The 22,550-nt window shown below is 42.5% G+C and overlaps 2 protein-coding genes across 6 annotated transcripts in view; one reads left to right on the top strand and one right to left on the bottom strand.

The window, feature by feature from the left end:
* FYN (FYN proto-oncogene, Src family tyrosine kinase) overlaps positions 1–6,860 on the bottom strand; it is a 208,470-nt gene extending 201,610 nt beyond the window's left edge. For 3 of the 5 annotated variants that reach the window (XM_023219049.3, XM_023219048.3, XM_023219050.3), the window contains exon 1: positions 6,362–6,860. The gene's annotated coding sequence lies outside the window, so the exon portion shown is untranslated. The remainder of the gene's footprint in view (positions 1–6,361) is intronic. The other 2 variants (XM_023219056.3, XM_023219054.3) reach the window with 2 other exon arrangements.
* Positions 6,126–22,550, top strand: part of LOC111547271 (translation initiation factor IF-2) — a 101,497-nt gene continuing 85,072 nt past the window's right edge. The window contains exons 1-2 of the mRNA XM_023218983.2: positions 6,126–7,084; positions 9,426–9,588. Of these exons, the coding sequence (XP_023074751.1) occupies positions 6,126–7,084; positions 9,426–9,471 (1,005 nt within the window). The 3' untranslated portion in view covers positions 9,472–9,588. The remainder of the gene's footprint in view (positions 7,085–9,425; positions 9,589–22,550) is intronic.

The raw sequence follows: 22,550 nt of genomic DNA, 5'->3' as shown, positions 1-22,550 counted from the left end.
TGGCCACGTTGGTCTCGAACTCCTGACCTCAGGTGATCTGCCTGCCTAGGCTTCCCAAAGTGCTGGGATTGGATGTGAGCCCCCGTGCCCGGCCCCAACCTCATGCTCTTAACCACACTATACTCCCGGGCTGAAAGGTGTGAAACCTGGTGACTTTGCCATCTTCGACCAGTTGCTTTAACCTCTTCATTTAACTTCATTTTTCCTCACAAGTAAAATGAACATGTTGACTACACAATCTCTACAATTCCATGGCCCGTGCCCATGAACAACTGCGAGTCCTTCATGGTTGTATGTCCTGCAGGCTTTGATATGTGTTTTTACCCTGGTTGGGGAGCAACAGATTTTTAGACTTCTCCCCATCTAATGCTCCTGATGCTGCTTTGGGCAGGTTCAGATATCTTCAGGGCTAAATCCAACTGCACGTTTTGTTCTTTATGTTGCTCAACTCTGAGGCTGGTCTAGTGCTCTGCAGGCTCTTCTCCCATTCTGGGCCTGATTCCTCCTCGTTCCTGGGCTCGCGCTCCGCCCTTCCTGCTCTTTCTACTCCACACACTCTCCCTGGGTGATCGCATCCACATCCACGGCTTCAAGTATTTTGTAATTTGCTAACAAATTTATATTCAAGACCTAGTCCTGGCTGGGCGCAGTGGCTCATGTCTGTTATCTCAGCACCTTGGGAAGCTGTGGCAGGTAGATCCCCTGTGGTCAGGAGTTCGAGACCAGTCTGGCCAACGTGGCGAAATCCCAATATTAGCTGGGTGTAGTGGCGGGCGCCTGTAATCCCAGCTACTCAGGAGGCTAAGGCAGGAGAATCGGTTGAACTCAGGAGGCGGAGGCTGCAGTGAGCTAAGATCATGCCATTGCACTCTAGCCTGGGCAACGAGAGTGAAATTCTGTCTCAGAAAAAAAAAAAAAAAAAAAAAGACCTAGTCCTCTTCCCTCACTCCAGACCTCTCTATTTACCTGCCTATGAGCTACTACACCTGGAAGTCTAAAGTGTTTAAGATAAAGTCATCACGTAGATACCTGCCCCCTGTTTTCCTTATTGGACTGCTTGTCTCCACCTAATTTCCCAGAGAAATTCTTTTCTATCTACCCCCATGCCCTGTCTCCTGCTCTCTCATTCTGTCTTTTTTGCTCCATCTGCACCTCCTTTCCTTCCATTTAGACCCTCATCTACTACTCATTGAAGTTTCCGTAACTATCCTCCCTGCACTAGTTCTGCCTGCCCTTCGTCAAAGGCCCATACTGTGGCCAGATCTTTATAAAAATACAATCACATCAAAGCCACATCTCCACTTACAACTCTTAAATGGCACTCAGGATAAAGTACTTACAAGAATCTTCTCAGTTTCTCCTTCAGCTCTGTCATTTCACTTTGTCCATCTGTGTACCACTCCAAACAGCCCTGAACTAACTGTAGTTCCCCCAAAAGGTCTGTGCATTCGTCCTCTGGGCTGTTCTTTCTGGGACAGGGGGCTTCCCACGACACTCACCGAGCCATCTCTACTCATCTCGCCTTCAGACCCCTCCTCCTCCAGCCTTCTCTGCTTGGCTATCCCACTTGCCCACCTCTTTTCCAGGTTCATGCTCCATTCTGTATGCTCTCTGGCATCCTACATAGATCCCTAAAATCACAGCATTTGTAACACTGCTCGAAGACTCCTTTACAGCTCTGCAAAACTAGCAGGTAAGTTCCTTGGGGGCAGGATCACATCTGTTTTGCCTTGAACCATCGAATTCATTGTCTGGCAAATAGAATACGCAATGAATGAATACCGTTAAATGAGTAAGCATGTAGACAATTCATAAACTTATACAGACCTAATTGTGTACCACAGAAAGACCCAGCTTTAAATAAAGAATCACACAGAGTAAAATTATTTCCGGTATCGACATGCCTTGCTTTACCATTCTTTAATTTAATTTTGTATTTTCCAGGTAAGTAGCAGATGAGGGTCTGAATGGAAGGAGGGTAGGGATGAATATTTTATTTCTATTTGGCTATAAAATTTTATTTCCCATCAACCAAAAGTCTTAATTTCTAAAGCATTTCAGTCACCCTCCTTTACGGCACATAACGTATTTTAATACCATCATAACATGTAGTATTTTGAATATTACGTAGTGGCTCAGGGCAAAGGCTTTGGAACCAAACTAATTGGACCTGAATCCTGATTCTACCACTTAGTAGCTGTATGATCTTGAATTAGCTACTAAAGCTTGCTTCAATTTCCCATCTGTAAAATGGAGATTATAAGTGAAACCACTGCATATTATTATTGTTAAGATTGGAGCTTAAACAGTGCTTGGCACATAGTAAATGTTCAATAAATGTTAGCAATTATTAATTATTGTTATCTCTTCTAGTAGACTGTGAACTTCTGAAAAGCAAGGACAGCAGAAGTATTCATTTCCAGGACCTCATCTCCCCAGTGCCTTGCACAAAGTAACATACTAGGCTAATGTCTGCAGAACAGATGAATATAATGAAGTATTCATAGCAAAAAAAAAAGTACATTAACAATTATGATGGCTGGTATGAATGGAATTGCTCCAACAATTTGGAAACCTATGGAGAACAGGGACTACCCAGAACACTAGAACCCTGCTCCTGGAGATTTGGAAGGTCACTTAACCTCCGTGGAATATGCAAGACTCACAGACAAAGAGGGCAGCTGAGTGACAGAGGAGACCCACGTGGGCCTGAAGAGCTGGCTAGCTGAGCCTCCTGCCCTTCCGTTAAGAAGCTGCAAGGCCTTGGGGCAAGGAGTTTCACCTCTCAGGCTGATTAATTTCCTCTTCCGATTAAGAGGGAGTAGGACTATGATTTCTTTTTTTCTTTTTGAGATGGGGTACAGTGGTATGACCTCAGCTCACTGCAGTCTCTACCTCCTAGGCTCAAGTGATCCTCCCACCTTAGCCTCCTGAGTAGCTGGGACCACAGATGCATGCCACCATGCCTGGCTAATTTTTAAAAGATTTTTCGTGGAGACAAGGTCTCACTGTGTTGCCCAGGCTGGTCACAAACTCTTGGCCCAAAGTGATCCACCCACCTCAGCCTCCCAAAGTGCTGGGATTAGAGGCGTGAGCCACAACATCCAGAAGGAATGTGATTTCTAAGGACTCTCCTAGCAACTTTGGGAGTCTACAGAATGACTAGATGAAAAATTAAGCCATGAAAGGTGCTTCTAGGGTAAAAGAACCACATCAAAGTCAACACAGGAAGGATCAGATGATTGTATTACATGGGATTACTGAGTAGGAATTGGCAACATTTGAACCATGACAACAAGTAAGATTTTTGAAACATGCTTAGGATGAAAAGATCTAAACTTATAAAATCAAAAGAAAAGCAATGACAGGTGTCCACTCTAGGTTTCTATTTAATTCCCATTAGCCTGTAAGTTTCCTGAGGGCAGTGAATGTGCCTTGATAAGTGGCAGTGTTTGGCAAAGCTGTTCAATAAAAGTATTTACTCTATCTTTTTTCTGAGCACATGGCTAAACTACATTTCCCAGGCTCCCTTGCAATTAAATGTGGCCATATAACTAGCCCTCAAGTAAAGACTGTGAGAGGAAGTGATGGTGTCACTTCCAGGCTAAGGTATTTCAAAAGTGGGTGTGCCCCGTCTACTCGCTCTGTTGCCCCTTCTGTAAGCTGAAACAGGTTCCAATGGTAAGCTATGGGATGGTGGAGCTAAAAGATAGGGGTGTGGGACCCAGAATCACTGCATGGCGGAAAGCCACCTACAGATCAGAAACATGAACTTTAGACTATTAAATGAGCAAGAATAAACATCTATTGCTTTTGAGCCATTATATATTTGCAGGCCTATTTGTTACAACTGCTAATATTAGCCTAATTGATACAGGTGTTGAACATATACCAAAGACCTAACTCACATCTGTTGATTGTTAAATGAAACAGAGTACCCACTAAGATAAAACTTGGTAGGAAACAAGATAAATAAGATAAGGTTCCTTTTATCAATGTGCTGACCAACTAATAGTGGAAATAGACGCATGCCAAACGTAATAACTGCTGCCAAAGTTTGAAACCAAAATATGATGATTTGTTTGGAAAGGAGAAGATGGAAATGGCTTCACAGAGGAGATGACATGTGAGCTGGGCACCAAAGGTTAAAAAGGACTTCAAGGAAGTCAGATGGGGTTAGAGATTGCAGACCCAGAAGAAAGCAGAGTGTGCATTTGCTCACATTCAACCTTATCATTAAGTCTCTTAAACTTGGGCAACAGAGTGCGAGTTTATGTGCTCTGGCTTTCCTTCCTGGGTCCGACACCAAACAAACGACCCTTTGTTTTCACAGTACACTCAGTAACCCTATTGCTTTCTTTAATGTAAAAAGCTCCACGATTAATGTTCTTAAAAAGCGCATAATATTTCACGAATCATAACTCTTTTCTAATCAAATTACTGAAAAAGAAACCTACAGTTCTGTTACTTATAATATCCAGGAGCCATACTTTCAGGAAAGAATGGGTTCCACTTAAGTTTTGACAATATCGATTAAGCGTGTAACAGTCACTGGTTTACAAAACGGAACATTAAGCCCCCAGACTTACATTAACATTTCCTCCTTAAAAAGAACATCAGATGGTTTAGACTTCAGTCAAGATTCTCTACAGCCCCAGTTCATAACCAAGTGGCCCCAAAGCCTCAGATAGTTAAACCACTTCCTCCAAAAGTCTGCGAGTCCCTTTATCTGAACACAGGGTACCCATGGAGCAGGGACTGGGGAAGAAGACAGTGCAAAGGGTGGAAAGTACTGCAGTTACTTGGGTGGTGAGAAAGGAAGTGGGCGTCCCAAGACCACCTTGAAGCAGGCAAAAGACAGTCTGCAGTGGTCTTCCAAATGCTAACTCTAGACCGTTTTATCCATGTCCCCAGGTATTTACTTCAATAAAAGGGTAAAACAACATCACTGGGCAGACAGGATTTCATTTCAAAAGACTTCAGCACAGTGACCTCTTAGACTTGATAGAAGAAGCCACTCAGGTTGCCTCCCCCTTATCAAATACCAATTTAATTCTGATTCAGAAACAAAATTCTTGTGACCCCCACACCAATTTACTCTACCCCAGCTCTTAGTACTTGTTCCCAAAAGAAGAGGGGAAAGAATAGGGATAGGGAGGCTATCTTAAAAGTAAAGCAACTTTTAAGACTGCCGGAATAATTGTCCCCTTAAATCTAAGAAACACTGCAGCTGCCAGTCAACACTACCGGTCTGTGAACACAGCAAAATGCCGACACCTGCCACCCGGCATCTGGGGGTTCTTTTATTTTTTGGTAAATGTGGCAGGAAAGACTCAGAGAGACCAACTGCTTCATGGGAAAGAAAGGGAAGCCCCAGGGAGGAGAGACAAGAAGCAGCATCGTGCCTACCCTAGGGTACTTTGTGTGTCTCCTCTCTATGCACTGAAAGGGCTCTTTGTGTCACACTCACACACACACACCCGGCGAGTCTGTGTGATTTATTGGGGGAAGGAGGGGCAAGAAGGGTGATTTTATTATCCATCTTCCCAGTGAGTCCCAGCACATCTCTCCCTGGGCCCAAGCTCGGTGGCCTCCTTCTGGCCCAGTCCCCTCCGCCTGTGGCCGCAGAGATAAGAGAGGGGAGGAGCCCAAACAAAAACAGCCATGGATCTAGGGAAGTAGAGAGGAAATCCAGCGAGGCAGCCGGAAAGGAAGGAGAAAGGAGCTGGAGGCAGCAGAGGGGTGAGGGACAGAGGAAGAGAAGGCAAGGCTCCAGCACAGGGGAAAGGGGAAGGGTGGCTGGGTGGTGGCACAGGAAGAGTGAAGGGGAGGATGGGGGAAGTGCAAGGGAGGTGCCAGAAATAGGCAGGAGGATGGGTTGGAGAAGGCGACCGCCGCCGAGGGAGGAGGCCGAGAGGTGGAGGAGTGGGGCAAGCGTTGGGTGGGGAGGGAAGCAGCACGGGGCATCAATTATTAAGTGATTACATCATCCCTGACATTAAAACAACACACACAGCCCCAGTCCCCGCTGGGGGCCCCGAAAGGAGGGCGGGGGCGGAGTCTGGGCCAACCTCACCCCCAAGCCAATTCCAATTTTCACTCGGCGCCCGCTTGCGGGCGAGGAAATGGAGCCCCCATCCCCGCGCCGCCTCGGGGCCGCACCCCGCAGGGGTGTCCTCGGGTGCAGCCGCGGGAAGACCCCGAGCGCCGACTCCCCGGCAGCCCCGCTGGGCGCCCCGGCGGCCGAGGGACCGCAGCGCCGGGCCCCGCGGCGGGGGCGGCGTGCGCGGGGGCGCCGGCGGCCGGGCGTCTCCGCAGCATCCCCGAGGCCTCCCGCGGCGCATCCCCGCCGCCAGCTTACCTGCGCGGCGCTCAGGCTCCGGAGCCCATTCACATGGTCCTCTCCCCGCCCTCCTCCGGCGCGGCCGAGGCGGCTCCGGGAGCTCCCCGGCGGGCCCGGGAGCCGGTGGGCCTTCCGAGAGCACGGAGGGGGCGGCGCCGGGGTGTCCCCGGCCCGGCGGCCGGATCCCTCCCTGGCGCGGGCGGCGGCCGCCGGGCGGTGCGACGCGGGCGGCGGCTTTGTGTGCGCCCGGGCGGTCCTCGGTGCGCCGGGAGAAGCGCGGCGCGCCTGGGCGGGAGAGGACGCGCCGCTCGCAGGGAAACCTCGCCTCTACTCTCGCCGCCGGCCGGCGGGCGGGTCTCGAAGGCCTTCGGCTCGCGGCGACCCCTCCTCCTCGCCCGCGGCAGCCCCCTCCTCGCCGGCTCCGCTCCTGACAGATGGCGCAACTGCAACGACGCGCCGCCGCCACCACCGCGGCTGCTCGCTGCTACTCTTGCTGATGCTTGGCCCCTCCAGCTCCGGAGGGGAGCGAGGAGGGGGCGGGGTGCGCCCCGAGAGTGACAGGCCCCGCTGCCCTATCAAGGAGCCCCTTGGGAGCTGCGGGCCTCAACCATTGGCGCCTGGCGCGTGGGCGGGACGGCTGTGGGTGGGGCCGCCGAGTGGGTTGAGCGTTACTGTGGCAGCGGGCATCCCAGGGTGCGTGCGGTGCAGGGTGTGCAAGAGGATGCGAGGTTGGAGGAGGAGGTCTGTGTGTTTTTAAGGATTGTGTGGAGTTGTGAGGTGGCGGAGTAGGGCGGGAGAAAGAGCGGAGAGTGTGAACTGCAGTTTCTGCTTTGCGGAAGATTGCAGCTGCTGCTGCAGATTGGCACCTGCCATTCCCCCCCAAACCATGGGAACCTGCCTCGAGACAGGGCTATCTTGCCTTTCTGGTGTCTTTTCATTTGAGGGTGAGAGGATGAAATGGAAAATTGTTTGGATGGTGATAGCAGCGTTTTCTTTGATCAAACTGAAAAGAGTAGGGAACAAAGTAGAATCCTATCACTGAAACGTGGAAACGCACAACAAATAACAATGCGAAGGAGAAGGAGATTAGGATCATTTTCTCAGTCCCCTATTTCTGGGGACTCTTATTTATATTTCTTTTCTAGCAAAAGTCTAGAGGAAGTATTACTGAAATGGGGGGAGGGGCCGAGCGGCGTCTAAAGAACCTGAAATCACAGAGATTTGTTCTTACATTTCCCCCCCCACAAAAAAAAAAACCTTGTTTAATTGTAGCCATTGGTTGTCTTTGGTTTCTTATGACATTCAAACTTCTCATGTTTTTTTCCCCTTCACTGAATCTGAGCTTTTGCTCAGATTTCCCTTGATGAAATAATTGCCGGTTTAGTATACAGTTGGGAGTGCATCGGTCTTTATTTCCTATCCAGCTTTTCTATGGCAGGATGTAACTTCATGAAAAGAAACACTTTGGCTTCCTGATTTTCTTTATAGGTAATTCCTGTTTACTGAAAGTTCTGCTTTAAGGCATACTCAGAATCGCTCTCCTTAATGATTTTGGCAAGAACCCTACCTTTCCCCCTCAGCAAATCTAATGTTCTAAGAAATTATAAGTGAATCAGCTTCTGCTTCTGTGCTCAAAATCTATAATATTGCCTTTCCGGCCCACTACTTGTTTTTACTGTAGTTTTAAAAATCAGTCCCTTTTGCAGACTTTTTGTGTGTGTGTGTGCACCCTACTTTTTAAGAAAAGTTGCTAATATTTATTAAATGATCTGCATCCTATGGAGGAGGAAACTAAGGAAAAGAGAAGTTAAGTAACTAACTCAAGGTGACAGTATAGGGTGGTTACTGGATTTCTTTCCTTTTCCTTAAACAAAATGACAAATTAAACCGTGTTTAAATTGTGTCTGCAAACTCCATAATCCCAAGAAATGGAACCATAGCTAGGACTAGGGTATTTCCATACAAGAGAAAGCCAGCTTCATTTAGCCAATAATTGCTTATCTCAAGAGCAGAGTCTCTTCGTCCTCAGGGCTAGTCCACAGTGGCTGTTCTGGGTTTATTTGAATTGGGATGCAGAGGCAGTTGTGTAGAGCAATGATTCTCAAACTTTGACATGTATCAGAAATAACTGAAAGGGGTTGCTTAAACATGAATTGCTGTGTTTAACCCCCTAGAGATTCTGATTTAGGGGGTTTGGGATGGTGCCCAAGAATTTGCACGTTTAACAAGTTCCCAAGTGATGCTGATACAGCCAATCTGGAGACAACACCTTGAGAACCATAGTTCTAGAATTGGGCTGTCCAAGGAGGTAGCCACTAGCCACACAACTGTTAAGTACTTGAAATGTACTTCAGTATTGGAAATTTGGCTACTGCAAATTAGGATGTGCTGTAAATGTAAAAGCTGTATTAGATATTTCAGATCAAGCATGAAAAATGGAATGTAAAATGTCCCATTTTAATATTGATTATGTGTTAAAATGATAGTCTAAATGTACTGTGCTAAATAAAACATATTATTAGAGTTAATTAAACTGTTTCTTTTATTTTTTAAATGCAACTACTAGAAAATTTTAAATAACCTATGTGGCTCGAATTATATCTGTAGCCGGCAGCACAGTTGTTTCTGATTCCAGCTCCACAGTTCACTGTTGGGAGCGCCTTGATGAAGGAAGTCGCTTATCCTTTTTGAACCTTAGTGTCCTCATACATAAAATGGGAAAAATAGTAAAACTGTTCTCAAACTATTCCTGACAGACTAGGTGTCATATGCTCTCAGAAAAAACACTGTTAGGCTACAGACCTCCTTGAAATTTCATATTTAATTCAATCTATCATACGCTAAATCTGGAAATCTGGAGTAGGTGGGATAAGTCCTCTCTCTTTCTCTGCCCCCTCCCCCTCCCTTTCTTCAAGAGAAGCCACTTCTTAGTGTCTGCAACTCTAATGGCTTCTTGATCTAATTAGTGGACAAAGAGACAATGTGATTAAAATGACAGATTAACCTGCTCCCAAGACTTCATCCTGTTTTTTGTAATTCTTTCCTTACCTAGTTTTTTATCTGTTGCCTGTCTTAAATGTAGCTTTAAATGGATTTGGACTCCTCCGGAGGATTTGCTAATGGTCTGAACAAGTGTATAGAGCACTGCAAAAGATTTGGATACTATTGCCCCTTTTGATCTATTCTGCTGATCTCTACCAAGAACTTGATTAAAGATCTGAGATGCTGTCCCTGGCCTGCCCAAGGTAAGTAATATTGTCTTCCACAACCACCAGTTTTGTTTTCTTATGAGTAGCTTCTATTATACAAATTAGAATGTAGTAATTGTTCTAGAACTTCTCTTTGATTTTATTGATATTGTTTATATATTTTGTATTTTTCTACTTGTTTTACGTGAAAGTTTCCTCTTTCTATTCTGGCTTTCTTGAACTTGTCTCATCTGAATCTTGTCTCTTGCTTTTAAAGTAACTTTTTTTCTTATTTTTAATTTTATTAGCTAAAACATTTTCTTGTCTTATTATTTCATTTTAGTTTTAATCTCTTAAATGTCAACTCAACAACACATATGGCAAGGGTAAAAACCCTCAATATAGAGTTTTTACAAATCAACAAGAAAATAAAGATGAACATTCGAACTGAAAAATATGTGCAACAAAAACAAAACCCAAAATGGCCAGTAAATGTGACAGGAGGTTCAACAGGAAAATGGATACCCATACCCTACTAGTGGAATTTGTAATTGGTACAACATTGCTGGAAGGCAGTTTAATAGCATTTGTGAAAAGCCTTTTTAAAAAAATGTACACATTTGACTTAGCAATTTTACTTCTGGGAAAGAATGGAGCAAGTTTGCAAATACACACACACACACACGCATATGATGGGAATAATTGGAACATTGTTTATAATAGTGAAACACTGAGGAAAGTTCATTAATAAGGGATTTGGTGTGTAAATTATGTTATATCTATAATAGAATACTATATAGCCATAAAATTATGACATTGCCATTTATTTATTTATGTGGGAAGATTTTCACAATAAATTAAAATTAAGAAGAGCTAATAAATTAGTATTGTGTTTATATGTGCACATGTGTATGTTTATATATGTGTGTGTATTAATACACATATATTTCCATTATTTTTAAACTTATCTATATGTGTAATTTTTCATAGAAAGCAATACATACACAAAAGTTTTAATGAGCGTTTTCTCCAATTAATCATATTTTAGGTATTGTTATTTTATTTTTTATCTTTTTCTCAATTTCCTCAACTTTTTACATTGGGCATTTATTATGTTATTAGAAAAAACAACAAAAACTTGTTTTAAACTTGTTTCTTTTTTTGCTACTTTAATTCGCTTTTTTCTTCCTCTTCCTCCTGTCTGCTGTTTTTCCTTCCTTTTGAAGGAATATTGCCCCAGGGTAGTGTTCAGGAACCAAGACCAGGACCAGAGGGAAGCCTTCTGCTTCCGTCCACACACAGCTACCCTTCTTGTTTCTGGTGGGTCTTCTGGGACTTGCAAGAATGATTCTTACAAAACTTCACTTTGAGGTTAGGCGTGATAACTCATGCCTGCAATCCCTGTGCTTTGGGAGGCTGAGGCCAGAGGACTGCTTGAGCCCAGGAGTTTGAGACCAACCTGGACAACACAGCAAGACCCCATCTCTAAAAAAAAAAAAAAAAAAAAAAAAGATGCCAGGTGTGGTGGTGTACACCTGCAGTCTCATCTCCTTGGGAGGCTGAGATGGGAAGATTGCTTGAGCCTGGGAGGTCAGAGCTTCAGGGAGCTCTAATTGCACTGCTGTAACAGAGTGAGACCCTGTCTCAAAACGAAACAAAATGTAACAAACAAACCCCTTCAGTCTGAGAGTGGGACACCACTGCTAAAGTGGCCCCAGGGCTAACCTGTCTGTACTTGGCATAACTGGTTCACTGTTTACCTCTTGCTTCTGATGCCTTATATCAAGTCCTTATATAAAGAGTGACATATTTTTATATCCACAATCTTTAAAACATAGCCAATGGATTTAGGGCACTTTGGGTCCACAGCTTGCCATGAGCCAGCAGGAGATGGTCCTGGAAAAATCTCATGTGGGCAAGACATGTGGGCAACACGGCAGCCTGAGCTGAGAAAGGAGGGTAGGTGATCTTAATCCTGCCTCTGGAAGAAAGATACCTGCGGCTCTTCTGAAGTTGAGATTCTGGTCCTACTTTTCTACCATTGTCTCTCTTGTTAAATTGTGTCCACACTGGACAGCTGGTCCTCCTGGCAGGCCACAACAGAGCCCTCTTGGCATTTGGCTTTCCAGCTCCCTTCTCTCTTAAAAAGATGAAGGATAGACTGACTAGACAGGAGTTATTATGAACATGGCGTGCACTGAACCTCTTTTGGATGCTCTCAATGTATCAGGGTCAGTACTGGGCAAGCCAGGCATGCTGGGGAGGAAGCGAGGCCTATATCCTAACCAGACCACAGGGAGGGTGAATGGGGTGGCACTGACTGAAGATGCACTTCTTTGATTCTTTGCCCGACTCTCCAGGGGTGGCTTGGATTATTAGCCTTTGAAGTTCAAGTGCCTGAGAATGGGTCTTAGTCAACCTTGAGGGTCTAGATGGAAACCCTTCTAATTTCATAGAGTTATCTTCCAACACACCTCCTGCAGGGACCCCATAGGAGCCTAACAAGGGAGGCTGTTCTGTCATAAGATGGCCTGCCCCTTTCTTCTGCATACTAACCAGCCATACCTTTCACTCTGGCCCTTTTTTGACTCCTCACTGTCCACTATTTCCAAGCTCTACTCAGTGCAGTGACATTATTTAAGACTCCTCCAGTGTGGTGGAACCAATAGAACACCCCACCCTAGTACAGATAACTGGATCAGAAACCTTTGGACTCCCCTGTTTGCAGGAACAGGTTGATTAGGCCTGATCTTCTTTAGGTGAGCTGACCCTGACTTGACACACCATGGGAGACACTCAAGAGTGACACTGTGAGGCTAGCAGATGCTTTTTGTTTTGTTTTTATCTGATAGAGCTCCTAGAGTGTGCCCTCGATGATTCAGTTGTTTTCCTGGTCATAGCTTCTTGTAGTCCTAAAGAAAAAGAGATAATGTCTCAGTTTTCTAATTAGTTTAGTGATCTACATCTGTGTGAAATGTGGACTTTATGACATTTATCTTGCTACTTTCAAGAAATCAAATATTCTCTCTGTCAAGTTGTCAAGGGAAAAAATGAACTGAAGGAGGAGGAAATTATTGTATCAGTCAAGGTTCTTGGTTGCAAGCATCAAAAGCCTACTACGTCTGACCAGGCACAGTGGCTCACACCTGTAATCCCAGCATTTTGGGAGGGTGAGGCAGGGGAATTGCTTGAGCCCAGGAGTTCGAGACCAGCCTGAGAAATATGATGAAACTCCATCTCTACAAAAAATACATAATTAGCCAGACAAGGTGGCGTGAGCCTGTAGTCCCAGGTACGTGGGAGGCTGAGGTGGGAGGATCACCTAAGCCTGGGAGGTTGAGGCTGCAGTAACCTGTGATTGCAGCACTGCACTCCAGCCTGGGCAACATGGTAAGACCCTGTTTCAAAAACAAAACAAAATGACGACAACAACAACAACAAAACACAAAAACCAAAACAAAGAAAATCCTACTGTGTCTAGTTTAAGCAGAATAGGAATATTTTAGGAAGCCATTGGTTGGCTAATAGAATCAGCTGGAAGACTTAAGAACCAGGCTCAAAAAGAAAAAAAAAAAAAAAGAGGGAACCAGGAATCACTACCCAGGGGCACAATTGAGAGCTGGTTAGGACACCTCTGCTGGTGTCCTCATCCTACCAGAGACTTCTGCCGCTGCCAAGAGGCAACACCACTGGATGTAAATTCCAAGCCATCTGTTTATCCTTGTGTCACTTGCTGAAGATTCAAATTCCTAGGTGGCAGCATCCAATACGCTGACCATACCCCAGCTGCCAGTCAGGGTGGGAAGGAGCTGGGGGGCAGGAGGCAGAGGAGGGGGAGGGAGATTTGTATTTTTCAGCTTCTGTGGGAAATGGTCAGGCGTTGCTCCACCCAACTCAGATAATAGGACTCTCCATCCTCAAAATAAAAGGGACACGAGATGCTGGGCCAGAATTTTAAAATGACAAATGCCCACTGCAATTGGTCACCCATATCTCTGTGAACCTCAGTGATCCATGATTGAATGTCCCTATTCATTTAACAGGAATTTCTTCCTTTCCAGTCTGTTCCCTAGGCCCACCCTTTACATTCCCTTATCAAGGTACACAGTATTTGTTGAACATAATGTTTAACATGAATGATCTTTCAACTTTCATTTATTCTACATTTCCCAGGGGAGAATTAATTGTCTCTGAGAATGCATGCCAGCATTTATGACACATCTTTTTTTTTTTTTTTTTTTTTTTTGAGACGGAGTCTCGCTCTGTTGCCCGGGCTGGAGTGCAGTGGCCGGATCTCAGCTCACTGCTAGCTCCGCCTCCCGGGTTTACGCCATTCTCCTGGCTCAGCCTCCCGAGTAGCTGGGACTACAGGCACCCGCCACCTCGCCCGGCTAGTTTTTTATATTTTTTAGTAGAGACGGGGTTTCACAGTGTTAGCCAGGATGGTCTTGATCTCCTGACCTCGTGATCCGCCCATCTCGGCCTCCCAAAGTGCTGGGATCACAGGCTTGAGCCACTGCGCCCGGCCTTATTACACATCTTGTAGGGATGTGAAGCTTGTCAGGAATGGGAAAATTGATGGGTTTTCTTATGCTTTCTCCTACCCTGAGAATCTGCATGTGAGGTTCTGTCAGTCTTCCTTTCTTCCTGTTTATTATCCTTCTTTATGTAGGAAACACTCTTGTGTGGGTACCAAGCTCACAGTGATTTGTCTTTTCTGGGAGTAGCTCCCAGTGCCCAGGAGTGGGCTCCTGGAGGCCATGTCTATATCAAGTGACCCTATAGTACCCCATCCTAGCTGATATGGTTTGGCTGTGTCCCCACCCAAATCACATCTTGCATTGTAGTTCATGTAATCCCCACATGTTGTGGGAGGGACCTGGTGAGAGGTAATTGAATCATGGGGGCAGTTACCTTCATGCTATTCTTGTAATAGTAAGTTCTCATGAGATCTGATAGTTTTATAAGGGGGTTCCCCCTTTGCTTGATTCTCATTCTTCTCTCTCCTGCCTTCTTGTGAAGAAGGGTGTGTTTCCTTCTCCTTCAGCCATGATTATAAGTTTCCTGAGGCTTCCCCAGGAACTGTGAGTTAATTAAACCTCTTTCTTTTGTAAATTACCAAGACTTGGGTATGTCTTTATTAGCAGTGTGAGAATGGACTAATACACTAGCTATAGCCAAATGACCAGGGATAGACACTTATCCCTGAATGAGACAAGTATTATTTACCAAGAATTTGAAAACTGGATAAGAGAGATACAGAGCTGAGTATATTAGCCAGCTAAACCAATTAGTAAACTAAAACCAACTTCTGTAACAAACAATCCCCAAATCTCAGTGGCTTTACATAACAAAGATTTACTTCTCTCTAAAGTCAACAGTCCATTTGGGTTTTGATGGACAGTTATTCTTAAAGTGATTCAGGGACCTAGGCTCCCTTTAACAAGGATTTCACTGGATTCTATTTATATGACTGGGAAACAAGGGAGGAGCGGGAATTGCATGGCAGATTTTAGGGGTCAGGTCTAAACATGACATATATCATTTTTGCTCACATTCTGTTGGCCAGAACTAATCACACAGCCACACCTGTAGGCATGGGAGCTGGGAAATGTAATCTAGTGGTGTTCCCAGGAAGAAAAGGAAATGGCTTTGGTGAGTATCTAGCCTGTGTGCCACATTGAGAGATGGGAAAATTAAGCAGCAGCGCTCTGGGGAAACAATACATAGATATGCACTTTACACAGATACAAAATATGTTTTACATAGATACAAAGTATGAAAATTTGAGATAATATTAAAACTTAGAAGTAATATCAGCTATCCTTCTCTAAATTTCATTTTGACTGTTGCTTCACTGATTTGGCCAGCGTTACGTTTTTGTTTGCATTATAATGTAGCAGTCCTCATCAAGCCAGGCACTAGGATGGCAAGGATATTTTTCCCAGGGTACATGTCACAAAGCACTAATTTTAAGTTAGCATCTATCTGTTGATAGTATGTGAAGGGCAAAACTTCTTTCTTGAGGAATCTTAGATGCAATTTTTGTTGCTTATAAATGTTAAAGTTCCATCCTAATGGATATACTTTGAAAATCCCTTAGTCCACCTTACTCTTCACCCACTCCCTATTGTCTCCAGATTTGTGGAAACAGATTCTGGGTCAGCTATACTAAAGTGGAAGATGAAAGGAAATAAACACTTTCTACTAAGTCTAGAAAAGAATTGAGTCTATTTTGAGGCACTATCTATTGCAAGTGTCTTAATTTATTTAACTAGTTGCCTATTGATGGATGTATAAGATGTTTCCAATCTTTTGTGATTACAAAAATGCTGAAATTATTGTCCTTAAACATACACCATTTTGTACATTTATAAATATATCTGGCTACCTTGAACATAAGAACACATGTATTGGCTAGATATTAGGATATTGTAATGAGTGCAAAATGAACTCACACAGATATAGTTTATAATATATAATCTATGTTTATGTATGTATGTATTTATCTCTATATAAATATATGTATATTTTTACATAGATATATTTTGTATATATGTGTGAAAATACCTGGGACTGGCTGTCTGAACCAAAAAGAGCAGAAATAGTTACTTGGGATGTGTGAATTTGGCAAGTACAGGTATAGAAACTCAAATCTCTGTTACATATTAGAGGTTTAATTTTTCTAGCTTGCAAATTAAGGTCAGATGGCAGCCAGAAAATATCTCAAATAGACTTAAACTATTCATGAGTTTATAGAAATTAAACTCATTTTATTCCAAGAGAATCAAATTTACTAAGAATGGTCTGTTGAAAAATCAGAAAATATTTCATACAGAAGCAAAACTGAAATTTATTTCATTCTGTATTTCATTTATCATTCATTTCAATGAATTGTCTTCGGATAAGCCATAGGCATTTCCCAAATTCTTTCTGTCTTTCAACAAAGAGAGAAACATTCAATTTCTATTCAAAATTGAAATTAGACAAAGACACCCTTTTCACTACTAATACTTAACACTGATCTGAAAATTCTAGTAAATGCAATAAGACAAAAAGAAGAAACCATAAATATAAATGTCAAAAAGGTGACAAAATTCTATTAATTCCTGTTAATGTAATTGTCTACCTGGAAAGACCAAGAGAATCAATTGAAACACTGTTAAAACTAGTAAATGAATTCAATATGGAGCCAGTTGCCAAAGATCTTGAGGTTGGGTTCCAAAAACAGTGGGTTAGGTGAAAGTTGTGCATAGTCAAAATCACCTTTGAAAAGTATCCAAGTTGCCCCTGAAGTGCTGTATACATGAGGGGTTTTGTATGTAACTCTAGATGCTATTTCTGTTTAGATATATAGACTATATAGTAATTTGCAGCATGTAAGAGTATATATGTAAAACAACTTAACAGTACTAGTTTTTGCATAACAAAAAGTTGTGTTTGAATATATTATTATTTGTATATATGGGAAATGCCACGGACAAAAAAATCAATAATTTTTCTATATATCCAGTTAGAAATTATAATTTTGAAAAGTTCTTTGGTTATAATGGCAACCAAAAATAAGTAGGGGTCACGTCTTGATTTGGGCTCTCCTGGCAGTAGACCCTGAGACAAAGATGAGTGTTAGAGTTGTTTGTTGAAAAGTGAACCCAGGAAACCCAGTCTGGGAATGAGGGTGGGAAGAGAAGGAAGCCCACAGACAGCACATTATGAAGCCAGTACTCCTGGGGGCAAATAGAGTGCTGCCTCACTGAGTCCCCTCCGGGAGACACCGTGAGTATACATCACAGTCATTCCAGCAGAAGGCAGAGGAAGCTGGGTGTTCACTCACTATATTAGTGAATGTTCTACACAGAAACAGGATGCACATATGTATATGATTTACTATAAGAAATTGGGTCATGAGATTATGGAGGCTGAGAAATCCCACGATCTGCAAGCTGGAGATCCAGGAAAGCTGGTGATGTAGTTCTGAAAACAAGAGGGCTAATGATATAAGTCCCAGTCAAGGGCAGGAGAAGACTGATGTCCCAGCTCAGCAGTCAGGAAGAGAGAATGAATACACTTTTCCTCCACCATTTTGTTCTTTTCAGGCCCTCAAGGGATTGGATAATGCCCTTCTACATGAGAGAGGGCAATCTGCTTTACTCAGTCAACTAATTCAAATGCTGATTTCACCTGCAAACACCCTCACAGACACACCTAGGAATAATGTTTACTCTGGGTACCCCATGTGCACGTCAAGCTGACACATGAAATGAACAATCGTACCCACATAGTTCCCCACTGTTATTGGTTAGAGGCTATTTCTGGGGACATAAACTCCAGATTTCCAGCTTACCCTGCTAAGATCCCAGTGGCCAGAAAAGATCCCTCATAGAGCTCAGGAATGCACAGGACGTGGCCCTGGCAAGTGGGAGGGGATTTGGTAAGTCAGTCACTGGCAGAGTCTACCATGTTAACCCAAAAAGACTAGGATCTACATGTAAAAACCACACATTTTTTACTGAGAATCATAAATAAAAAAGATTTAAATGGGGAGATGGACCAAGTTCCTGGGAGGAAAGACTTAATAATGTTAAGATTTCAATTTTCCCAAATTAAACTATAAATCAAATTCAATTCCAATTAGAATTCTACTGGGTCTTTTTTTTTCCTTTAAGTTTATCTGGAAGGAAAAAAATGAATAAGAACAGATAAAAATTTTTGAAAACTTGGATATAGTCACGTTACCCTTGAGAATTCTTTAAATAATGAGAGGGTATTGTCCTTATCAGATAATAAAATAGAGTAGTACTGGTGCATAGACAAGTAAAGACAAGCACAGAAATCCTAAAAATTGCAAGAACACACCCAAATGTTGATAAGTGTGTAATATATACTACATATGACATTTCATATAAGCCACAAATGAAAGGAATATTAAATAAATATTGGTGGGATAAGTTAAATCTTACATCGTGTCATATAGAACAAATTCCATATGAATTTAAGATTGAAATGTAAATAAAATAAAAATATTAAGGTACCAAACAGAGTAAAATGAAGGTTAATATTTATGGACTCTCAGAATGGGAAAGTCCTGCCCAAGCTTGACACCCAAGATAGAATCTGAGAGGAAAGAAATGGTAGAATTGAGTACATAAAAGTGAAAGCATCTAGGCCCAAACAAAACAGAATAAAAGACCAAAGGGAAAGGATTAATGTACTTAATATATACAGTTCTCGAAATTATTGAAAATCAACAAGAAAATATTAAAACACCAATAAAAATTAAACTGGGCAAAATAGCTATTCATCCATTATTTTACTAATATTTCTTGAGAACCTGTAAATGGGAGGCATTGTGCTGGGCAATGAGTACATGCTGGTGAATAAAACGACATCATGTCTGCTCTCCCAGATCTTAGAGTCTAATAGGTGAGACATAGTTCATAAGAAACAAATATATCTGTAATTACAAACTGTCATAGGTACTATGAAAGGATCAAATAAGGCAGAGTAACGGAGAATACAGAAGTACTTTGATAGAGTGGTCAGGAAAGGCCTAAGCCCTTTAGGATGAGAAGGAGCTTGCTAGGTAAGAGGGTGGGAGGAAGTGAGAAGAGCATTCCAGTAAGAGGAATCAGCATGTACAAAGGCCCTGGGGTGACAAATGCTTAGTGATACAAGAAACAGAAAGGAGGCCTGGATGGAAAGGGAGAGGGCAGGCAGAGTGGTAAGGAATGAGCTTGAAGAGATGGATAAGGGTCAAGTTATGCAGAGCTTTCTCGATCACACCAGTCAGAATGGCTATTACCAAGAAGTCAAAAAATAACAGGTGCTGGTGTGGTTGTGGAGAAAAAGGAATGGTTATACACTGTTGCTGGGAGTGTAAATTAGTTCAACCATTGTGGAAAACAGTGTGATGATTCTTCAAAGATCTAAAACAGAACTACCATTCAACCCAGCAATCCCATTACTGGGCATGTACCCAAAGGAATATAAATCATTCTATCATAAGGACACATGCACGTGTATGTTCACTTTAGCACTATTCACAATAGCAAAGACATGGAATCAATCTAAATGCCCATCAGTGGTAGACTGGATAAAGAAAATGTGGTACATATATATACCATAGAATACTATACAGCCATAAAAAAAGACCAAAATCATGTTCTTTGCATGAACATGGATGGAACTGGAGGCTATTATCCTTAGCAAACTAATGCAGGAACAGAAAACCAAATACTGCAAGCATGTTCCCACTTATAAGGGAGAGCTAAATGATGAGAACACATGGACACAAAGAGGGAAACAACCCACACTGGGTCCTACCTGAGGTTGAAGGGTCAGAGAAGGAGAGGATCAGGAAACATAACTAATGGGTACTAGGCTTAATACCTGGGTGATGAAATAATCTGTACAATAAATGCCTGTGACACAAGTTTACCTATGTAACAAACCTGCACATGTACCCCTGAACTTAAAATAAAAGTTTTAAGAAAGATATATTTTAGAAAGAGAAACAATAGGACTTGTTTATGAGGGGGAAAGGAAGGTGAGGGAGCAACCAAGAATAACCTTCAGGTTTCTGGCCTAAGTAGCCCTGAAAATGGTGATGACATTTTCTGTGACAGGGAAGTCTGGGAGAAAAGCAAGGAGAGCTGATGTTTGGGTTAGAACATGTTAAATTTGAGATTCCTGAGATACATTCAAGTACAGATGTTATTATCAGTTGAATGTATGAGTCTGGAACCTGATGGGGCAAGGAGGTTTGGGTTGGAGTTATAAATGAGGTAATTAATGTCTGTGGTAATTAAAGTCATGGGAAACGAATGAGCTCACTTAGAAAGAGGACCTAGGACTGGGCCATGAGAGGTCAGGTAGAGGAGAAGACTAAGAAGGAACAGAGAGGCTGAAAGAAAACCAGTCAGATATAGTATCTGAGAAGGTGTGAGGAGAGTGTTTTCAAGAGGAAATGGTAAATGTTGTCAAATATTACCCAAAGATCTAGGGAAATGAGATCAGAAAAATGAACCCGGGATTTTGTGAAGTAGAAGTCATTGTTGATTGGTGGGGAAGTGGGCTAAAGGAACAGTGAGGAAGTGGACACAGAGAGTATATGACCTTTTTAAGAGGTTTAGTTCTGAAGGGGGTGCTGCAATATGCATGGCTCAAGACCAAAACACAAAAGTCCACAAACAAATGAAAAAGCGTTTCACCACATGGAAATGCAAATTCAAGTAGCAAAGGGAAATCTTTTTTTTTTTTTTTTTTGATACTTTATGTTCTAGGGTACATGTGCACAATGTGCAGGTTTGTTACATATGTATACATGTGCCATGTTGGTGTGCTGCACCCATTAACTTGTCATTTACATTAGGTATATCTCCTAATGCTATCCCTCCCCCTTCCCCCACCCCACAACAGGCCCCGATGTGTGATGTTCCTCTTCCTGTGTCAAAGTGATCTCATTGTTCAGTTCTCATCTATGAGTGAGAACATGCAGTGTTTGGTTTTCTGTTCTTGTGATAGTTTGCTGAGAATGATGGTTTCCAGCTGCATCCATGTCCCTACAAAGGACATGAACTCATCCTTTTTTATGGCTGCATAGTATTCCACGGTGTATATGTGCCACATTTTCTTAATCCAGTCTGTCATTGATGGACATTTGGGTTCGTTCCAAGTCTTTGCTATTGCGAATAGTGCTGCAATAAACATACATGTGCATGTGTCTTTATAGCAGCATGATTTATAATCCTTTGGGTATATACCAGTAATGGGATGGCTGGGTCAAATGGTATTTCTAGTTCTAGATCCTTGAGGAATCGCCACACTGTCTTCCACAATGGTGGAACTAGTTTACAGTCCCACCAACAATGTAAAAGTGTTCCTATTTCTCCACATCCTCTCCAGCACCTGTTGTTTCCTGACTTTTTAATGATCACCATTCTAACTGGTGTGAGATGGTATCTCATTGTGGTTTTGATTTGCATTTCTCTAATGGCCAGTGATGATGAGCATTTTTTCATGTGTCTGTTGGCTGCATAAATGTCTTCTTTTGAGAAGTGTCTGTTCATATCCTTTGCCCACTTTTGGTGGGGTTTTTTTTTTCCTGTAAATTTGTTTGAGTTCTTTATAGGTTCTGGATATTAGCCCTTTGTCAGATGAGTAGATTGCAAAAATTTTCTCCCATTCTGTAGGTTGCATGTTCACTCTGATGTTAGTTTCTTTTGCTGTGCAGAAGCTCTTTAATTAGATCCCATTTGTCAATTTGGGCTGGTACCAAAACAGATATAGACCAATAGAACAGAACAGAACCCTCAGAAATAATACCACCCATCTGCAACCATCTGATCTTTGACAAACCTGAGAAAAACAAGAAATGGGGAAAGGATTCCCTATTTAATAAATGGTGCTGGGAAAACTGGCCAGCCATAAGCAGAAAGCTGAAACTGGATCCCTTCCTTATGCCTTATACAAAAGTTAATGCAAGATAGATTAGAGACTTAAATGTTAGACCTAAAACCATAAAAAGCCTAGAAGAAAACCTAGGCAATACCATTCAGGGCATAGGCATGGGCAAGGACTTCATGTTTAAAACACCAAAAGCAATGGCAACAAAAGGGAAATCTTTTTTAAAACAATCTCTATCAAATTGGAAAAATACTGGATATTTTCAAAGTCGGAGGGGGATGTGCTCTCTTCCAAACTTCTATACAGAGATGGTAAATTGATATAGCGTTTTTGGGCTTAGCTTTGTATTAACCATTTTGACCCAGCAATTTCATTCCTAAGAACACATCTGAGGAAACCATTATGGGTCTGTGCAAAATGGCTGTATTTTTGTCTCAGTATCATGTATGATAGTGAAATATTGGAAAAGAAGTGTGATCAACAATAAGGGACTGGCTAAGTTACAAAACAAACTCGGAGAAATATTACTGAGGACACTGCTGTGGTCCAATCGAGCTATATATTTCAATACTTCTGGGAAAGTACTGCCAGAATGTACAAGCCAGGCAATACTA

Source organism: Piliocolobus tephrosceles, chromosome 5, assembly GCF_002776525.5.
Source record: "Piliocolobus tephrosceles isolate RC106 chromosome 5, ASM277652v3, whole genome shotgun sequence".
NCBI lineage: Eukaryota > Metazoa > Chordata > Mammalia > Primates > Cercopithecidae > Piliocolobus > Piliocolobus tephrosceles.
Note: the sequence above shows the minus strand (reverse complement) of the source record. Positions and strands in the feature narration are given on the sequence as shown.